The sequence below is a fragment of the Haemaphysalis longicornis genome, unplaced genomic scaffold, assembly GCF_048455015.1.
Source record: "Haemaphysalis longicornis isolate Haplotype H1 unplaced genomic scaffold, Haemaphysalis longicornis Haplotype H1 scaffold_1, whole genome shotgun sequence".
Classification (NCBI taxonomy): Eukaryota; Metazoa; Arthropoda; class Arachnida; order Ixodida; family Ixodidae; genus Haemaphysalis; species Haemaphysalis longicornis.
This window is the reverse complement of record NW_027526203.1, coordinates 446552022-446573098: the sequence shown is the minus strand read 5'-3', so window position 1 is coordinate 446573098 and position 21077 is coordinate 446552022. Positions and strand designations below refer to the sequence as shown.

Here is a 21077-nt window from a genome sequence, read left to right as displayed (position 1 = left end):
GGGGGCACTCTTGACGTCACTGTTTTCGTCGCGTCCCAGCCGGTTTGGACGGGCACACTAGAGTGAGTGATCACGTTCAGACCGGTCATGGCCGCACCCGCCCAAACAGCGTGACGTTACTCCCAAAACTGTGACGTGATACACAAGGTGGATGAGCATGCGCCAACAGCAGCCAGTGCCTTGGCTACCTTACGGGAGCCCTGACGTTCGCAGTTTGGGGGGAGGTGCTCAACGCATCGTGCCGGTGCTGATGTCGAAAGGGTACCCGTTCTGAGCTTTCTCGTGCACGCAAAGATTAAAATTGACTTAAAATATGCTATGCTGAATGGTTATGGTTGAAACTTCATGGGAGATGGCTCTGTATACAAGGGAAGCATTTTACATAGTTGTCTCAGCTTTGAAATTTTGTGTCGGTATTTCTTTAGGTCAAATCTAGCTTTATGCTGTGAGCCACACCTGTTATTTTCATGAAAATGCTTGTCTAGCTTTGTTTACAAAAGGTTAGCTGTGACACTTTCTCTATGTGCGAACCCATGTATTTGTGAGTGCTACTACGTTTGGCTATCAAGAGAACAAAAAATTCCAGCCTCACTGACACGAATGCTTTCCTGTGTAGTATCGGAGCAATAAATATGTTGTGTGAAACTGTAGTGTTCTTGCTTTACTTCTTATGACTGCACAATGCAAAATTCACTGGACGCAGCAAAGGGGTGGGATTCTTTGCCAGCTGTTTTGGGGCAAGCATGGTCGGAGATCGCTGCCCTAAACCATGTGTGCCCCATTCTCGGGTTCATTTTGCAGTTCAAGCTTCTCGTTTTCTTTTTTTAGGACACACTATTTTTTATTAGCCTTTCGCTAATATAAGCTTTGTAAAACAAAGTTGTAGAAACCCCGAGGAGAAACTGTCAGATAGTGTGTAAGCATTCTGTCCAGGTGCTCGTCTCCGAGCATACACCTCTACGCATGTTTGCCTTGGGGGCCCTGGGCCCTAGGGCCTTTTATTGAAGGACCTTTTATTGAAGAATGGGTCCTTAGTAATGAAAGGCCCTGGGGCCTTTTATTAATAAAAATTCCTTATATTGCCCAGGTACACCTATGGAGCTCATTGTGTGGTGTTTCAGGCAAGTAGATTTTTTTTTAGATGGGGGTGGGGGTGGACAGTCACCTAAAGAATGCTTACGCATTAATACACCTGTATCTTTCTTGTCCCTGTGTCAGTTTGAGCTTAAGTTTCACTCAGGTATATTTATTAGGTGTGCCTAATTTTTGCAATGCTGAGTGCTTACCTGGTGGTGCATGCAGTGCATTGCAACTTCCATTTTATGACTTCCTTTTTTCAGTGATGCAGTTTGTTATGGTTGGTTCAGTAGCATTTTGTACAGGATGACCTTTGCTGCCACTGGGTCATTCAAAAAACGTGGGTGCCACCACTGTTGCTTAAAGGGTACGAGGCTGCTGGAGGCAGTTGTGAATAATGTGTATATACGTATATATATATATTTGTTTTGCACAATGGCAATTCTCAGCAGGTTCGGTAACAACACAACTTTTATTGACAAACAACAAAATTCAACTAACAAACTCGCACTGGCGTCGTGAAACAAGGCAAAGGTGAAACTGACACAAAATTACAGTCGGGCCAGTATTGAGCCCGTGAGGATTACCATAACAGTGAATCAGTTTCAGCTTCAATAAACGTTATAAAAAAAATAAAGATAAAGCAGCACTCCTTGCACGAGATATCCACGTTCTCTGAAAGCAAGAGTACGCTGCTTGCTTATACGCCATCCTGCAAACTGCTGTCATGAGCTGTCTGCAAGTGTTGTATCACAAAATGGTACTTCATTATATTTTGTCTCTTCATATGGTACAAACAATGGTACAACTCGTTCAAGAAAATGTACAAGCTTAGGAGAAAAGATATGTATGATATGTGGTGCAGTAGCAACACAGTTTTACATGTGTTGACCTTGCCCCATTTTTGGTGGCGTTAAGGTGCTAAATGACTCGCTAGTTTGTTCTAATCTGCTCAGCTGATCTGTGTTTCAAGACTTGAAGGGGTAAGCAAATAATGATGTGAAGGGACGGGGGGTGTGTCATTCTTGTCCTACTTGAACAGGGTGTCGGCATAATGCCAGAGCCTAAAGAAATACTCGTTGCGGCTGACCAACACGTGCTTGGTGTAACTGTGGAGGAGGGGCTCAACATTGGCCTCCCTAATCCACGATGAAGTTGTCTGCGTTGTGCAGCTGTCTTCAGACGGCTCGTCAGCCTTTGCCTTTGGTTTCTTCTCCGGAGAAGTGGTGGCCTGGTCTTTAAATCCTGCAGTGGAGGAGAAAAATTTGCAGCTCAGGCAACATGACGAGACAGCATTTTAATGCTGGGAGCACTACTGGGGATCCAAGGATGCAGGGTGGGCATCTCGGATGAGTAGCGGGATTTTCTGCTACTTTGTGTAGTTGAGGAGGAAGACGGAACACTACTACTCCTCTTTACGAGGAGTGGTCCTACTCCTCTCTCAGTCAGATCCCTCGTAATCACGGCCCTGCCCCTCTGCGACTTTCCAGTTGACTATTTAGCGAGGCTTGGAAACACGTGTATGAGGCTGGAGGCGGCGGAACCTTGTAGGGCACCTTGGGAACCATTTCGTCCTGGTGCTTCGGGCATGCTGCAGTTTGGGAATTTCCTTTTTACAAAGGTCAAAGCTCGGAAATACTGCAGTTAGCGTGCTGCCCAGGCAAGTCAACAGTTAACAGATAGGACAGCTGGGAGGGCCAGATGTGCATTAGCTGCTTGCAAAGCGCTGCTTACATTTCACATGGCCACGTTCATACACATCGTCTAAGCTTACGTTTCACAAGATTTCTCATAAAATATAAAGGACAGGGTGCCCTCGGTGAAGTTAAATAGGTGCTTTTAGCCTAACAGCTGCATGCCCAACAGTGACAAACAGTGTGATTTAAGACTCGGATGAAATGGCCAACCGCTGGACAAGACGAGACCAGCATTGACTAATTATCCTAGGCCTGAAAGTTGTTTATTGGGGTCCTGTAACCATTTCGAGATTGCTAGATGCTCACTAAACACTAAATGGCTATCACTTGGCAGATTCATTTTGCGGGAGTTTGTTACCAAAATTAGGAGCATGCATTACTAAATAGATTTATTAATCAACCAGCCCTATTCAACATATCTTGAGGGAAATACCTGAACCAGCTGTTTTTCAATGCACCCTACAGCATTCCAACTTAAGCTCTTGGATAACTTCCCAGTAGTAGCCAACAATTCCTAAGTGCAATAATGAAATAGTTAGGAATGAAGTCCTTTTGAAAAACGACCAGTAACAACATGCACTTGGTGTCATACACATAGAATGTTTCATAACTTGTTTTAGCTCGGTGCGTGATGCATAGTTGGGACACCCTGTGCATTTTTACAGAAAGCCTCCTGCATGTGGACTGGCTGCACTTTTTGCAGCCTCCCACAGTGGTTTTCGAACATTTGCCGGCTGGGTGCAGTGCCCACAGCTATTGCAGAAGCGGATGAAGGAGAAGGCTCTTCCTCCCCCTTGGGTTGTGGACAGGCGCAAGATGAGGCAGGGCGCAATTGACACCATTGCATTCATCGGTGCATTGCAAATATTTAAGCCGCTTAACCGGTGCTGGGCGAGGGAAGGCTTACCTGGAGGTCGTAGAATAGTTATGGGCTCTTCGGACTCCAGTGGGTCGGAGAAGCCGACGTCGTTTCTGGCCAATATGCGCACATGGTACTGGGCTCCTTCCTCCAGGTCTTTAATGTGAAGCCGCAGAGTTTCAGCATCCACTTGGCCCACCTGATTGAGAGAGAGTCTGAGATGGCCGCCTTGCACACGAGTGCACATGCACAGACGAGTGCGCATGCACCTTTTTCAGTTGCCACTTAGCGAGAGGCGTAGGATTCTGAATCCACCAACACTGATACCCTGGAATGCTAAAAGCGTGGCCAGTTTGAAGTTGCAAACTTGTTAGCAAGCAGCTTTTTGTTTAGCCATTTTAAAATGAGCAAAGTTATGACCTGTTCAGACTTGAAATAAACAGATTCCCCACCCCTTCCACCATGAATTTGTGGGCCTGAAAATGCTAGCCTCTGATGGCTTAGATGTCAAGGCAAACAATCTGGCCGTACCTTATTTGATACTAACGCCTTACAGGGATACCAATCGTTCACTTGTCATTTGTGGCTGCATTGTGTAGTTCAACTCGAGTAGTGTTCTTTATCACACTGTAGTACATAGATGTCTAGAGCTGGCACCTTTTTTACACACTGGTTTCCAGCGCCGTATTACGCCGCCTTAGTTTCTTTCAGTTTTAATGTTCGCCCATGTTATGGTCATTGCAGACTTTGTTTCCGTTCGGCAAAATTTATGAACATTTACCTGCTCTCACATTGGCCAGCGCTTGCAAGGACACAGGACAAGAAAAAGTGGGAGTGACACAGTGCTCGTGTTCTTCCTACCTTTCTTGTCTCTTGCCCTTGTGAGTGCTGATTGTAATGAATGCAGTCCAACACACCCAGCTTCCCGTCTTGTTTACTTTGTTGCAATCAAATGCTAGTGGGTCATTGCAGCCGAAATACAAAATCACTCAAGGAAGGTAGTCAAAAGGAAATTACACTTTTGCTAGCTCTTTTCCGGTAAAAAGAACATCGAGAGAAATTTTTTTCTGGCCGTTTTTGTTGTTTTTTTAGGAAGGGATCACGATCAGAATCATGTAATGTGACTGAAAAGCTAAAAATAATAGATACAGTTGCTTCACACGTGCTGTAAAGTTCAAATGTTTTAGGAATCACGAAACAGTGGATCAAGAGCAACCGCTGGGAGGAATTAGTGCGGTGGATACCATGGCGTATGGCGAGTAGGGGATGGGGCGGCACACTGTAGGCTTTGTAGTGCCATTTTGTGGGGCACACCGAGGGGCGGGAGGAGTGTTTACCCCTTTGCCCTGAACTTGTCACTGGACGCGGGTGGTATGGTGTTGAAAGGAAAATGGGGGTGCAAAAACTGAGCTGCAAGGGGGGAGGGGGATGCAAACTATAGTAAAGTAGCAGTCAGCTCTGGCAAGGATTTCATGTTCGTTTTTCTATTCATTTTGTGTGCATATACAGATGTACTTGATTGAGGGGTGCACCAAATAAGCGGGCTTGAGACGGATAGATTAATGCATGTGCCGACAAAATTAGGGAATTTGAACTTCAAAACATGCTAGGACTTCTTTATTGAATTTATTGTGCAATGCTCTGGTTTGTTTCCAGTGTCTGGGCCTGCATTGAAATAAGGCGCAGGCTCTGTGCATGGTGTTCGCTATGGCTCATTGATCCAGGAAAGCACAGTCACCCAACTACAATGCCCCGCTTGACAGGTACTTTTGCGTGCCTGTGGAGTACACTTGTACAAAGTACGCTCACTAGTAGTGTACTTCGCAAGCACACTTGCGCATATCATTTCGTGCAGAGGTGAAGGCTCACCAAAAAAGTGCTAGTAAAATCAAGTGCAATGCACGAAGCATGGCTGAGCATCTTGCAAGGCCTTACAACAATGCCTTTATTGCATGATGGGCAATGGCCTGTCAATTCAGGCAAAAAAAGAATACAATTAGGATTGTGTGTTCACTGAGCCCAAATGCAAGAAATATCGTTTCCTTGTGCTTTTTTTTTTGTGAAGAAATGACGTGTGAAGGGGATGGGAGTCAAGATTCATAAGTAGGTGGCAGAGGTGCTGTGGAAGTGGTCGGAATGTATTCCTCCTGTATGTGAAGGAAGAATTAAAGCTGCGGTGGTGGTTGTAAGGCGAATTGAAAAAAAAAAAAAAGTAAATATTTTAACTGGTTACATTGAAATTGGTTTTATGAAGTAAAATTGCCTCACCTGTCAACAAATTCATGCAAACAGAAGCTCGACAAGTTAAGACCTCTAAACAGATTGACTTCGCTCATCCTGTTGCCAATTTTCCACTGCTGCCTCATGTATAATTTAGCACTGCCATCTCGTATGTTACATAGCTGTTGCTCACAGCAGCCAACACTGAGCCATATGCAAAGCCAAAGCATGCTGCTGTTATGTTTTCCATCTGAAACCGCTGTTAAATAGCAAAAATTACATCAAGGAAAAAAAAACCCTAATTTCGAATCTACTTCATATGACCACCATCACACTTGAGACTAGACTGGATACAGTGTAAACTAATTTGTGCACCAAAGCTTTTGTATTTTTTTTCCTGTTTAGGGTCTAAATAGATCATCCACGCTGGTGGTGGGTTGAAGCAGCAAAAATATGGAAAGCCCTGCATTCGTGTTATGTTTGTCAACAGAGCAAGTGCAGAGGAAACCCAGAGGCTTGTACCACCCCACAGGTCCGGTTTAGCCTCCTTCCCCATAGCGCCAGCTGGGCAGCAACAGGAAGCCAATACTGTGAATTGCAGATGACAGCTAGGTATGTCTCTCACAAAAGATAAAATTTTAAAGCTTTGTCCTGCACTTCAGTGCTGTCGGGTAGACCCCCTGGATGGTACAGGCCTCTGCATTTACCCTGCGCTTGCTCTGTTGGCAACCATTACACGAACGCGGGGCTTTGCATATTTTTACTGCATGGGCATCAACCGATCACTAGCCTGTGCACTGCCATTGGTTCGAGAGCACAGCATACATTGGCAGTGTCAAGTAACCTGCCTGATTCGGTTAATGTCTGGGGATGGTTACAGACTCTGACGTACTGCTGTTCAGTCGCCACAACATGAAACTGTGTGAACAGAGGAAGGCACAGCAGTAGCGTGCCAAATTCTCTACAACTTGAGCTTACCTCCATCCACATTGTACGTGATGTGTCTCTCAGTGCTGCGGTGTATCCCAGGAGCGGGGACCCACCGTCCCACTCGGGACGTCCCCACGATACGTCCATGGAGTTTGGACCAGTCACCAAGATCTCAAGGGGAGCAGTGGGTGGAGTTGGGCGGTCTGCGCAGAAACGAAGCTCATTTGCAAGGTGATTCCTCCTTTTTTTCCAACAAAGGTGATACACTCACAATGTTGGCACACAGCAGCGTGCAAAGCTTACTACGTGGGCGTTTGCATCGCACAAGCCCATACCATTGTTTGCCTTAGGGAAGACGCTAGTCCACTGTGTTTGAAAGTATCTACAATTTCTGAAAAATGCACCTGCATGTATTGCTGTGGTATCTTGACTATTTGTGGCGCTGAGTGCTATTGAGCCTTCCAAGTGACTGTAAAAACAGGTTAATACCAGCCTATAACTCTTCTAATTTGCCGCAGGGCTCAAATGGTGCCCACAGTACCGGTCTTGTGATGGACTTGTCAGGTTCAAATAATTCTTGCTGCATTATTCGAAATGCTGCGAATTTGCCTGGACAATAAAGCAACAAAAATATACTGTTTATCATCTGAAGTACAAAATGTTGCGTAGCTGATTCTACTACAGTTTGAAACAAAAACCTGCCAGGTTTATGTAGGGGTTAATGCGCTCTGCTGCCAAAGCACACGGTTCCAAATTTGATTTCCAGATGCTTTCCTGACGACCCCCTACTATCCGTAGCCCTCCACTTCAGCGTGCATTGTATCCCAGGTATAGCTTCGGTGTGTTAAGAGCTGTTTTGAATAAAAACAGCTCAGCACTAGGACAGTACAGGGGTTTCTATTTTGTGCTTGTGAAATAGTGCTGCCACTCGCCAAGCAAGTTTAATTTTCCCTCCTCTTGCGCAAGGCTTCTCAAAGTGGATGAATACTGATAGGGAGCTGATAGGGAGACCGATGCCTCTTTGCCTGGCACCTGGTAGGTGAGGTAGATGGCATGCACCACCCCTCTGCGTAAGCACTTCCAGTCCACCTACCCGCTGCTGCTGGTAGCTCCTGCCACTGGCCGGCATCCTCGAGGGGTGGCCCAGTGCCGGCTGTGTTCTCGGCACGCACTCGGAAGCGGTGCCTCGTCTTATCGCTCAGGCCGGACACCCGGTGCGATGTCGTCCCCCCATCCACGCTTGCCACCGTGAGCCACTTGTCGGGCTGGTCCTCGCTGAGGTGCTCCACGATGTAGGCAACAATCGGGGAGCCCCCGTCAAATGCCGGCGGCCTCCACGTGAGCGTCGTGGTCTTGTTTGTCACGTCCGAGATGCGCAGGGGGCCAGTAGGGGCACCGGGCGGCACTGTGGGTAACCAGGTTGTGCACATCAGCCTGGGGCTCAAACAAATGCCTCCGCAGGTGCCAACATTTTTACTAACCACTTCCCGCATCAGGAGACAGCATATTATGTGCCAGAGGCTAGAATAGCTTTTTTCCCCCCACACAGATGTTGCTTTCCACTGTACTTAAAAGAAAATATTTAGCCATGTCTGAAGGGACTCTTTTGTGCCTTTTCTTTTTTCGTCACTGTCTTACAGCACTGCATGAAAATATGCGACTCCCTCTGCTGTAGGCACTAATGAAGTACAGTGGATCATAGTAACTAGTTTTTCTTGTCGACACCATTGCTGATCCGCATAATTTTTATCATGATCTTTGTGGTTAAAATTTCTTCAAATGAGAATTCACTGACCAGCGCAACATCAGTGACACCAATTGCAAAGACATAGACGTGAACTATTTCAACCAGTTTGTGTCCATTCATATTACAAAATGCGTGGCTGTGCCATATCCCAAGCAATCGGAGCAGGAACAGTAAAAGCTACTGCTGCAACAATGATGCTTGCACAAGCAGGCTTGTTAGAGGGGTCACTTGAAGGAGAACTGCATCGGTGTTTCATCATTTTGTATCCTCAGACTGTGAAATACAAAAACAAAATAAAAACCAGCAGCACTTCTAAATCTGCTAAATTCTGACGCAGCAAAAAATGAAGCACTATGAGCATTGCAAAAGATAGAGAAGCACAAAAGCCCACGGCCTGCATACGAATCTACTTCTTTTTTTGCGCAGCAAGCGAGGATATGGTATGGGAAGGTTCATGTACAAAAGCTAAAGTTACATTTATTCAACTTGGTGAAACAATGCACTGTGTAGCACCTCACAAATAGAGAAGCATGAACTGTGTTAAAAATTTGTGTCATCACTTACATATTTGGGCATGAACTGTAATTGGCTCATCACTTGTCAGTGGTGGGCTGCTGCCTATTTCGTTGCGACACGTCACCCGGAACATGTACCTAAAAAAGCCAGAAAGAAAAAAAAATGTGTGCCAAACATCCCAACCCAATTCCATCACCTACATTGGAGCAGTGGGAGCACAGGCTGACCAGCTTCCAGCTCGAGGATCAGGAGTACCTGATCTCCCGGGCGAGGGCTCCTGGGGGGCCCGAAGGCGGCCTGTACTGAGGCCACCACCCACTCTCCTTTCCCCCTCCCCTTTATCTTAGAAAAATAAATGTTATTCCTCCTCCTCCTCCTCCCACTTGCACTACTGCATTTGTGCAGCCATGAGGGGTGCGGAGGGAAAAGCATTATGGGACGAAATCGCTCCTCATTGAAGTGGCTAAAAAACACAACGAATGTTCACGTTACATTTCATTGTCCCAGTCATTTTGCAACTGCAGTGATTAGAAGGGGGAATGGTGGCTCTATTCATGAGACTGTCAAGTCAAAAGTTGGGGCTATCAGGAGAATCCTACGAAAGGAAATGTGGCAGGGCACCCTGAAGGTGGGACCTCGGAGTCGGAGTTCGCTGATTGGAAGCAGTGCCCCCATGTAAAGGAAATGGGATAGTAATGTGCACCCCAAAGAAGCAAAGAAATGATTATCAGACTTGGCTATCGGATAGTCGAACCCAAGCAGATTTAGTGCGGGGACAGTGCTTGTGACTGGCGGGATGTTTCGAAGCATACTTACGCATTATCGGACTTGAGGTTCGTCACTTCCATCGACAGGCTCTCGGTGGTGCCGACCTTAATCCAGGCCTTTTTAGAGGCCTCTCGTTTCTCGATGGTGTAATCGATTATAGGCCGGCCGCCATCCGACAATGGTTCTTGCCATGTCAGCACAAGCGACGTGTCCGTCATTTTCGCAGTTTTCAGTGGACCCTCTGGTGCACTTGGTTTGTCTTTTGAATCAAAACAAGGGGTGGGGGAAGTAGGGGGAAGGGGGAGGAAAAAGAAGGCAATTCAGAACATTTATTTCACTTTTATCAAATTGTCTGGTCAAGCCAAATTTAGAGTTAAATGACGCGAATATGTGGCACACCATGATATTGCTTGGCTTGTCAAATTTACTGATGACCAGCCTAGTGCACTATTATTCCATTTTGAAAATTTTTCACCATGAATAGAGACATATGCTTTGGGTAATTGGGGAAAATGGGGGTGGGCAGTCCTTTCCAACTGTGTGAGAACAACGAAAAACGCTCCTTTTCTATCTTTTCAACACACACACACAAAAAAACTGCAACATGGTGCTGTTTTAAATCTGTGTAGCTGTACCATTGTCCACATTGATACTCTCCTCAAGTTTTTCAGAGACTGCACGCTGGTAATAAGAGCTTCTTAGTTACCGTATGGGCAGCGAGCCACTACAGGCTCCGAGGTGAATGGCAAGCTTGTGCCATACTCGTTGACAGCTGAAACCCGGTAGCGATACTCGCTGTCTTCATTCACCTCTGGATCTCGGAGGCACGTTGTGTCTGGCTGGGTAGTGCCAACCTGGAAATAACAGCCATTGTTAGACCAAACATCTCTCAATTGACATCGCACTAAAGTAATTAGGTTTTAAGATGGCAATTTTTAAATTGCTTATTCTAATTTGCTGAGTGCAAGCATACACAACTTAGTCATAAGGAAATATGATAGAAGCACTGTTTAAGCCCCTGGCTGCCAGAAAAAGAGGCCTCCAGATTGTGTACAGTTATAGCATTTTTTTTTTGTAGGAAGTGTGCATCATGAAGATTTAAATCTCATCACTTGGTAAAAAGGAAGAAAGAAAGAAAGAAAGAAACTAAAGCTTTTCTTGTGTTTTGCACATGTATTTCCAAGCCTCAAATTAAAGTGACACATATCAGAACATAAGTTACAGCTGTCTTCGAGAACCATACTCTGAAACCAAAACCAAACAAAGCTCAGAAAATGAGGAATAAATGGCAATGCCCAAATGTGTGTTACAACTCCATTGGGAACTATTAATCAGAAAGACAAAAAACTCAGCAGGAATGTAGAGTCACCTAAGGGGAGAAAACATGGTTTGATCCGTTTCAAGTGACACGCATTACGTACAATGATAATTGCAGCTCTTTTTCGAATCCATATTCCTTACATAGAAGACAATGTATTACCAATTGTGGCCACTGTACGTAAAGCAGTGACATTTGGTACAGCACAAGTATCCTCTAAATGAACACTCATACCTTAGTTTAACATAGCCTTAGGAGCATGGCCTTGACAGGGCTTCATAAAATCCAACTGAGGAAAATGTAGGGGTACGCCAATACTAGCTTTGTATATAAAGGCTGCTGGGCTACATGGCATTCTAGGATTAGGTGAGCAGTTATAAGTGCTACTTCTCTGTGCTGGATGCAGAGGTTAGGAGTATACATCGATGTCAGGATTAAAATCCTGATGGAAAGCTGTCTTTCATTACGCTTGATGTGCTTCTGCACCTGCTAGGCACAACAAGCAGCATTCTAAAGTGACTGAAGAAAGGGAGGGATACAGGATGTCTGCTACATAATTCTGTACACGCCTCTGTCAATCAGTCAATTTATATTTGTTACTAAACTCCATCTTGTGCATCTGTTACCTCGAAATCATGCTCTATAAACCGAGCTTTCAAGACAGAAAAAAAAGCAGGCTGGCTGTGCACGTCCACAGAAATCTGTATGCTCCTGGGAGCTGCAGGCTCGTGTTTTTTCCATTCAGGCAAAAATATGAGCAGTGAAGCGGCAGAGTGACATGCCAGAGCCCGTTGTTTACCTCAACAAAGACTTTCCTTGTGGTCTCGCAGCGCTCCACGACGTATTTGGTCAGCGGGGACCCTCCGTCGTCAAGGGGCGGTTGCCATGACAATGTGATGTGGTCCCCTGCTGTTTCTGGGAACTGAATGGATTCAGGTGGGCTTGGCTTATCTGTGGTGAATACAAGAAGCCGTTTCAGGGCAGGCATGTTTCGGGTTAGTGAGTGAGCAGCCACTCACTGGCAAGTGAATATTCAGTCGTTCATTTAGACTAGCGGAGCAAGCTGCGGAATAGCCCTGCTGTAGCAAGCTGCGGAAGGAACAGCCCTGTACTGTAGGTCCACTTAAGATGTAATAAATGGCTCGTCGTTAGTGGGCCGTGGGATATGGCTTCTCCACAAAGCTTGTGGAGGACAAAAAGGGAACTTACCGAGTACTCTGAGCTTGAAATCATAGCTGGCGCTGCCAGCTGGGTTTTTAAGCTCGAGTGTGTAGACGCCTGAATCTGGACCCTCGGCGCTGTGGATTGTGATCGTTGAACTGTCGTCTTTGTCCGTTATGAGTGTGTGCTTGGTTGACTCAATGGGTGACCCATCACGTAGCCATGTCACAGTGGGCTTTGGGAAGCCACGAATTGTGCAGGGGACTTTGAATTCCTCTTGCTTGTTGATGCGAACGTTTCGAAGCTTTTCGTCAAATTCAGCCGATGGCGGATCTGTGAAAAAGAATTTACAGCGAAGAAAGCTTGATATATAGAGAACTCAAACGCTGGCAAGTAAGATGCGGGAGAAGGGTGCGTCAACTAACCTTGGACAGAAAGTGTGCACACGGTTTCTGTGGAGCCATGTGGGTTGGTCGCTTTACACGTGTACTTTCCTCCAGACTTTGTAGACGCCTCTTTTATTCGTAGGGTGGCTTTCTGATCTTTGAATTCAGCACTAAAGTTGCTGATCATCACAAGGTCTTTTCCATTTTTGAGCCTGTCAGGAGTAAGATAAACAATGTAAATGGTTGAATTTTTACAGATATGATATGGGAATTGCTGCGTAGAACTTAGTGTTAAAGTGATTATTTTACCATTTGACTGTGGGTGTAGGGTTCCCAGAAAACCTGCAGGTTAGCTCTGCCGGTTTCTTGACACCGACGGACTTGTCAGTCAGGTGTTCTAATACAACAGGTGGTTCACCAGCTGGATGCAAAAGACACACATAAGGGCATATAAGTTAACTGACTGGCTACATAGTTGTCCACCCAAGGGAAAAAGAAGCTGTGCAAACTTTGTATTAGCAGCCAATGCTTATGCACTTGGCACTTTGCAGATATATATGGCTGCAAAATTGGTGCACTAATAATCACTTTGGGCTGTTCTGTTTCCCTTAGGTTATAAAGCAATTCACGTGAGGATTACAAGCATATGTATCTGCGCCACACACCATGGTTAAGATATGTGTAAAAGAAGTTAGGACTGATTTTACGCTTCACTTTCCCCCCTTTAAGTGTCTTCCCACAGCCTAACTGTGCATCACACATGCACTGCATCAGAGGGGCGTGTTTAGTTTGACTGCACAAATGGGGTAGCTCAGAATGGGAGTCCACTGTATGCAGTAGCAATGAACATCGCTACACGCCCTGGGCAAAGGCCTTTCTGAGGGTTCTACGTTTCTTTCAGAGTGCATGGCGTAGCGGTGCAGTTTGAGGCCTTAGCTCACGAGCCCAATGTTCCTTGCCTTTTGGCTGGATGGGGATGTACTTGGTTCCCGGAGATGGATCACCCTTTCCAGCCTCGTTCTCCGCCGTCACACGGAACATGTACTCTTCGTCCGGTGACAGGCCCTCCACTGGAACGAGTCACATTGCGCAAGAGTCAAGGCCATGCCCACCATGCCCAAGCTTTTTTCCCACCGAGCTTGGCGAGAACAGACTGGGGATTACCTCTGGTGAAGGTGTCCTTGACTGTGTCAGAATAAACTGACCATCGAAGCGAATTTCGGTCATGGTACTCGACAATGTAGTTAGTGATCTTCGAGCCCCCGTCAGATTGTGGTGGTTTCCAGGACAGCGTAAGGGAGCCATCGCTAGAAATGTCGGAAGGCTCGGGCAGCCCAGGGGCACCGGGCTTGTCTGAAAGATAAACACGGTGAATTTTTGCCCCGTGCAGGTGTGGTGAAATGGCTCACTTATTGAACGTTTAGTACCCCAGCATTGTTGTGACTAAAATGAATGGATTCAATAGGTAGGAATATGATGTGTCATGCTGATAAGCATGGTATTACAATCTGATTAAATTAGGAGATTATCATGAAAAGAACAGAGGAAAGGATAGCATACCGAGCTTGGTAACTTAGTCCTAACATATTGTAAAACTGTTTGAAAATGCGAAAGCTATGTACACAAGACAAAAGGACAGTAGTATGGGAAAGATGCTGCAAAAGAGCTTGGTTCTGGTCCTTTTGTTGTACTATTCCTCAGACAAGCCTGCTGTTGCTCTCTTTTATAAACTCAATTGCCTTTCTCTATATTGGTATGCCTATGAAAAAGTGCTGTATATTAAGTGCGAATGCACTTCTTAAGCGACCCTGAATCACGCGTCCACCGCCGTCCGTCCGTCCGCACCACATACCCACTTAGGGCGATTGGCCAAGTAATCTGAATCACGCGTCCACCGCCGTCCGTCCGTCCGCACCACATACCCACTTAGGGCGATTGGCCAAGAAGAGTTCCTAATTTCTTTAGCACATACCCACTTAGGGCGATTGGCCAAGAATCGGGCGTGAGAAGGGCTAATGCACCCGCTTAAAGGAGTACTGACACGAAATTTCAAAGCTGAGATCCGCTCTAGCAATCAAGTACAACGACAACACAAATAGGTGTCTGTGAATAAATGCATCTTTCTTTCTTTGTAGTTGTGTGTGTGTGTGTGATCTCTCTTTCGCGAACATTACCGAACCGCGCAAATTCAACTCCTGCATTCGCACTTTCACATTCTTCCCCTCGGGGAAATGCGGGGAAATTTTATATTTTTTGCTCTAAAATGTTTTAGTTCAGCATTGGCACAGCTTGCACCTGTATTTGTGTCAAACATTAGTATTTCCATTTGAGACAGCTACATGCAAAACAATTGTGTCATTTTGATTTTGTTTTTGTCATTAAAATCACAAGAGATCAGATATGCAGGCAACTATTGTTAGTTTGACTCTGGAGGATCACTTTAATTTATTCGAATAAAGCGTCTAGTCAAAGTAACACAACTTAAAATGCATAGCTTTATACCCAAACGAGAAAATTGAGAGGTGAAATCGAACTGAGGCCCAATTATTGAGAGTCAACCATATCAGTACTGCAGATCAACCATTTGTAGTTTGTCTTACAGCAATATAGCAAAAACCTTGTTACAAGAGACACTTGGTTATAAGAGAAACTTGAATGAAGACTGTCTGGTTGGTTTTCTTGTGTTCACCGTATTAGCAACATCGCATACAGGGGACCCTGGTTGCAAGAGACACGTTTTTTGGTTCCCTTGAGTGTCTCTTGTAATGAGGTTTTCCTGCATACACTTTTCAGCTTTGACAAAAGCTGAGCAAAGCAGTAGTCAGCAGCAGAATGCCTCACCGATGCAGGTGACGCTGAATGGTTTGCTACACTCCCCACAAGTGTTCTTGAGGGTGAGGGTGACTGTTCCAGTGTCAGCTGGTCGCAAGTCTCGAATTGTCAGAGTTGCCTGCAAGAAGAACAAACAAACAAACAAGGGATTATTTAAGGCTTCAGCTTTGGTTTGGTGCTCTAAGGAAGCCACTGTTTCTGTGGAATTCCCATCCAACTGTCCCATGATTTCTATACATTCTATATAATAACGGCTGTGACCATGGTCTTCACCTCCAGCAAGATGTTGAACACCCTAATGGCGCTATTTTTGCGGGCAAATGGCTATGCAATGCTGGAAGTATTACATGGGCTTCCGTAGGAATTGGGAGGGGAGGCCTGAGCAGTGGCTCAGGTCTCCCCCAGGATCTGTACAGGATCTGCACAGAAAGCATTTCATCCTTGCTCACGTGAGGATTGTGATTCTGCACCTCAGTAAGGTGGTCTCGCTCTCAATTTGGACAGTGGTGTTCTTCAGCCAGCTCCATCCTAGCCTGGAGGGCAGAACAAGAGGCTGTCGACGAACGGGAGATGCGAAACGAGCAGCAGGATCATGATGGTGAGTGGCACCGCTCCTGGTGCAGTATGGGTGCACAATGAGGGGCACGAACGAGAAACAGTGGCTGGCGTCGCCAGCGTGCAGGGCAGAGCGAGCGAAGGAATTGACGATGCAGCCCCTTGAGCAGGCTGTGGTGGATTCGTCGGACTCGTCAGTGATGTGCAGGATGTTCCTGCTTCCAATTGCTAACACCACGAGCATAGTGATGAGCAGGATTCACGACCAAATTACTCGCCCGGGATGAAGACGCACACACAAACTTTGACAAGTACCGCAGCAACACTTACAGCGTGACAAAAGGTTATGAGAACAGTACCGGCGGCCTTTACAAGTAAAGTGCAAGAATGCATGTGATGTGCATATTTTTACTCTGCGAAAGTGTATGGACATCAAATACGCTATGAAGACTTTGCTGATCCTGCCGGGGGCCATACATTTATTTTTGTCTCTTTTTTAATTGTACCCGGTTAGCTCCTTTTGAAAAATTAAAGAGCACAATTTGTTTCGTAACGAAGAAGGAAAAGCAGCCATTTCAATGCCAGTCATATTGTATGACTGCGGCAGCAACCCGATTTCTTCAAGTCAGATTTTATAAGCGTGCTCGTCAACTAGGGGGACCAGATGCCTGTTTTGGCAGTGACAGTTCTGTTTGATAGATTCATTCATGGCATCCCCATTTTTTTACTGTGATTTAGTGCCATGTCTCTCTTTTGCAAGAGAAAGACAGTGCTTACCCACTAAAGGCGCATATTTACAAAATTTAATCAACATACTAGAAATATTTCTTACTCTGAAAAATATAGTCAGAAAATTTTCTATGATCTAAATGAATTTTTATAAAGCAACCGAATTTCGCCTTTTATTTGTGCTCCTGAAGTTGCATACTGCACTCATGTTTGAAATGGCAGCCATACAGTTTAATTGACATATTCATTATTTCCTCCCTACCTCTGCTCTTTGTTGGGATGTGTCATCTCCACCTCAAAGAAGACAGCCACCCTACATAAGATGAAATGGAACATGCATGCAGAACGTAACCTACCAGCCATTCACTTTAACTGTGAGAGATTCAGGAAAATTGTGAACTAGAGAACCCTGTTAATGCTCTATTTGCGAATGGTAGAGGGGATAGCAAAAGCAGTGATTGGTAGAGACTGTAGAAGGCACCTGAGGACGGAACCGAAAAAGGAGTTCAAAGATGTGTCATACCTCTTCGGGTGAAATTTCTTGAATGATCTTGTTTTTGGCAGGCTCCAAGGGCTGTCCGTTGAGTTTCCAAGTTGCCGTTGGCTGTGGAATGCCGGTGTAGGGAATGGGTAATTTCAATGTTGTGCCTTTTCTTGTGGAGAATGTCTCCTTGTCGGTGGTTATCTTGGGAGGTGCTACATGAAGAAAAAGTACAGGCATAATGATACAGAACATTCAGAGGTCAAAATAGGCATTAAGTGTAACCATGCAACCAAAAAAATAAACCGCCCATAGGTAGCATAGTGTGCTCTACTAGTGTTCCTTGTGTGTGGTTGAAAATCTGTAAAGCAGAATAATTACTACTGTGCTCATGTCTTGCATATTCTTTTTATACAGTCGCGACTTTACTTTTTCACGTTGAAAACTCGTACTAAGAAGGAAAGGTGCATAGCAGGGAAGTAATTCTTGCTCCCAACTTCATGGCAAAGCATGCTATGTATAATAAAAAGTTACAAGCGTTGCATTGCACAACACCACTAGGCTGTGGCTACGTGCAAAGTATGGTTTATGCGGGAAAAAGTGCGATCACATTGTTGATCTTGGGCCATGAACTGATTGCCAGCACTTGAAGCACCGAATTCTCAATGCAGTAGAAATTTCTGGTCAAACCACACGTTATAAAAGTGATGTCACCACATTCTATGAGACAAAATCACTGCTCACGAAATTTCAAGCATTTTTGACGTCCACGAGATAAGCGCATTTTTCACCTTGGGATACAGCTGTAGTTTCCCGCACACCCTGAGAAAGGTATTCACCACATAGTGCTCAGTTTGTTCTTTCCCAGTTCAAATTTACTGTTGTTGCATTTCATATTTTTAGATGATATGCTTTCCCAGCTGCTGTGCAGTTTTCTGAAGAATATATTCACACTGTTCTAGATCACTGAGACTGAGCAGTATAAGCTGCTAGTGTGGGGGGGCTGGTGCAGGGAAAGCCTAAATCATGGCCATGTGTAGTTTGGTCTTTGTACAGGAACCATGTATGTACTGCATACTTATTAATGTGAATTTAAGCACGCCATTTTCCCCAATTTTTTACCTTTTTTTTTAGAAGAGGTGCTTACAATCAAGGTTTATTTGCAGAACTTGTTCTATATTAGAAGGTCAAATGAAAACGTGTGTTGGGGTGGGGTTGCTTAGCATTACAGAGTCCTAAATTCATAATCGTATGGCATATGCAACATCTTCAAGGTTCTGAAATTGTTATCTGCCGAAATCTATGAGCCTTTATCACACACACAGAGGAGGAATGAACATGTGTTACTAACCGTGGACGACAACAGAAGATGAGCACTTCTTGTCCTTGAGAACACAGGTGTAGACACCTTGATCATCCACTGAACTTTCACGTATAATTAGCTTCCTGCTTTTGCCTTCTGTTGTAACAAACACCTGCAATTAAAAGCGATCAAATTCACGTCACACTCTTGGATGTAGCCCAACATGCCATGTTGGTAACTAGGATATATGTCCGCAAGCATGCATTCTAAGAATGAACTAAATAGGCTTGTTACAACATTCTAGGTGTTTATGACAGCAAGATGACTGCCATGATAATGGCAGTGGTCTGGGGAAGCCTGAAAATGCGAACTACGTGCTTTATACGTTGACTGGCTTTTAAAGCAACAATGTGGCTATGATTCTTCCATGCTTGGTTGATGAAGCAGCACCTTTTCAGTCGGGTGGATCGTGTCACCGTCCTTCATCCAGCGGACTTCTAAAGTTTCTCGTGACACCTCAACCAGCAGTGTGACTGTATCACTCTCACGAACAATGACATCATGGAGCCGTAAGGTGAATTCCGCATCAGCATCTGCAATGTGCAAGCTTTCGTATTACATCTTGTGACGTGAACATCAAACACAGACAAAGTAAAAAAGCTCTGCCAATATTTATATAACTGCAGTGAAGGGCGCTATTCACAACTTTGACTTTGTGGAGGAGCTTCCTTTTGCAGCAATGCTCGGGGGCTGAATCATGCCTTCCCTTTAAGTTCTAAAGGCAGCCTGGATCAGAAGTTTTAAAGTTTAGCTCAATGCATGTCTCCAGTTTCAGTTCTATGTTTACATTTCAACATTTTATGCCTACATGTACTCTTGTTGCGAGTGCTTCCAGCTGTAAACGCCATTTTTGGATTGAGGCTTTTAAGAAGTAAAAGTACTCTGCATTACATAGTACTAGTTGTTTTTGCAGCAATATACAGTCTTTTCGGCAGGCTCCTTTGTGTATGTTGCTGCTGTGCTGTAAAAGGAGACACACAGCGCAGTCTGCTCACCTTCCACATGCAGCAGTGTGGATGTTTTGACATTGCCAGCCACGCATGTGTACTCAGCAGTGTCATCTTTGTCGACACAAGGAACCACCAGTCGCCGAACCTTCTCCTCCTTCACAAACTGGAAACTGCACAGAATAGCAGAGGAATCCGGCATTGATGTTCAGGTGTTCAGGTTTTGTAAGAGATTTATTTTCATTGCTCTTTAATTAGACCCAACAGTAATTTATTTTTCTGCCCACACACAAAGGGTGTAGTATGCAGGTTACCCAAAAAATACCTTCATGCTGTGTTGCCTATTTTGGTGAATATGGTTAATTACATAAAACTAGTATGTATTCTAAAATTCTAAGAGTTGATTTAACCAATGCAAAATTCAAAATAAAGTTTCACTGTTTGGAACTGTTGGAGATGTTGGAGCAGGCCCCTCACAGAATAGTTCGTTTTGTGTAATTCTTTCTGCATTAAAAAGAGCAATAGGGAAATTTTCAAGAACGAAAAATGCCCACACGATGCGATTGTGTTAAAAATGGGCACTGAATGGATGGAGGTCGCAATACATTTCGTGCGCGGTGTGCTGTACACTGACAAAAATTCTAATATTGACGTCAGTCTCGAGATTGGTTACAGCAACTACCTTTGCATTGTACTTCAAGCCTCCAAGTCTACAAATGCAGCAAGCATGCCTGAGATAAAACAGGTTTTGTTCATTCAGAGAGTGTCTAAGCACGTAGTAAGGTTGACATTTTCAAGATTTCTTGAAATTTCAGAATATTTCTCCCAAAGAAGACTAATGAAATGCCCACTGTGTTGGAGACCTGAATTCCATGTTTCACAGTGCTCTACTAAATTTAAAGCACCGTTCTTGCAGTTACAATTAAACCTGGATGTAATGAACCTCTATGCAACGAATTCGTGGCACTAGGTCGCGGGTTTGATTCCCGGCCACGGTGGCCGCTTTTCTGATGGAGGCGAGCAGTGAAAACGCCCGTGTGTTCGAGATTTTGGCGCATGTTAAAAATCCGCAGGTGGTCAAAATTAATCCGGACCCCTCCACTACGGCACGCCTCATCGCCTGCGTTGCGTCGGCGCGTTAAACCCTACAATCAATCAATCAATCAATCAATCAACGAATTCGTGGATTTAACGAAGTTCTTCACTTCCCCACTGCCAGCCCCATTGAAGCCCATGTGTTTGCGACCTCTATGTAACGAAGGCATTGCGGTGGTTAACCTTGATGTAACGAATTCACTACGCTGTTTATCCATTGATTTTTGCACTTTTTCTAGAAAATAGGTTGGCAAAATGCACTCATTTAGCAAATTTTGCCTGCACCATAAACTACCGCGTGTTTCTACGTGTGATAGCGGTGTCAGTTAGGTTCTAGGCCTGACTATCGGCATGTAGTCGTGCGTCTCTACTGCTATCTGTGGTATCGGTTCCCCA

General features: G+C 44.9%; 1 protein-coding gene across 1 annotated transcript in view; it reads right to left on the bottom strand.

Annotated features, from left to right (window-relative positions):
- Positions 1–1530: 1530 nt before the first annotated feature.
- The window catches only part of LOC144162276 (uncharacterized), a 200202-nt gene continuing 180655 nt past the window's right edge, over positions 1531–21077 (bottom strand). Inside the window, 18 exon segments of the mRNA XM_077692757.1 lie at positions 1531–2322; positions 3682–3832; positions 6832–6986; positions 7877–8188; positions 9095–9183; positions 9863–10073; positions 10521–10668; positions 11932–12083; positions 12342–12626; positions 12719–12891; positions 12989–13100; positions 13639–13749; positions 13844–14032; positions 15521–15629; positions 17319–17491; positions 18628–18751; positions 19030–19172; positions 19635–19759. Coding sequence (XP_077548883.1) covers positions 2108–2322; positions 3682–3832; positions 6832–6986; positions 7877–8188; positions 9095–9183; positions 9863–10073; positions 10521–10668; positions 11932–12083; positions 12342–12626; positions 12719–12891; positions 12989–13100; positions 13639–13749; positions 13844–14032; positions 15521–15629; positions 17319–17491; positions 18628–18751; positions 19030–19172; positions 19635–19759 — 2977 coding nt within the window. The 3' untranslated portion in view covers positions 1531–2107.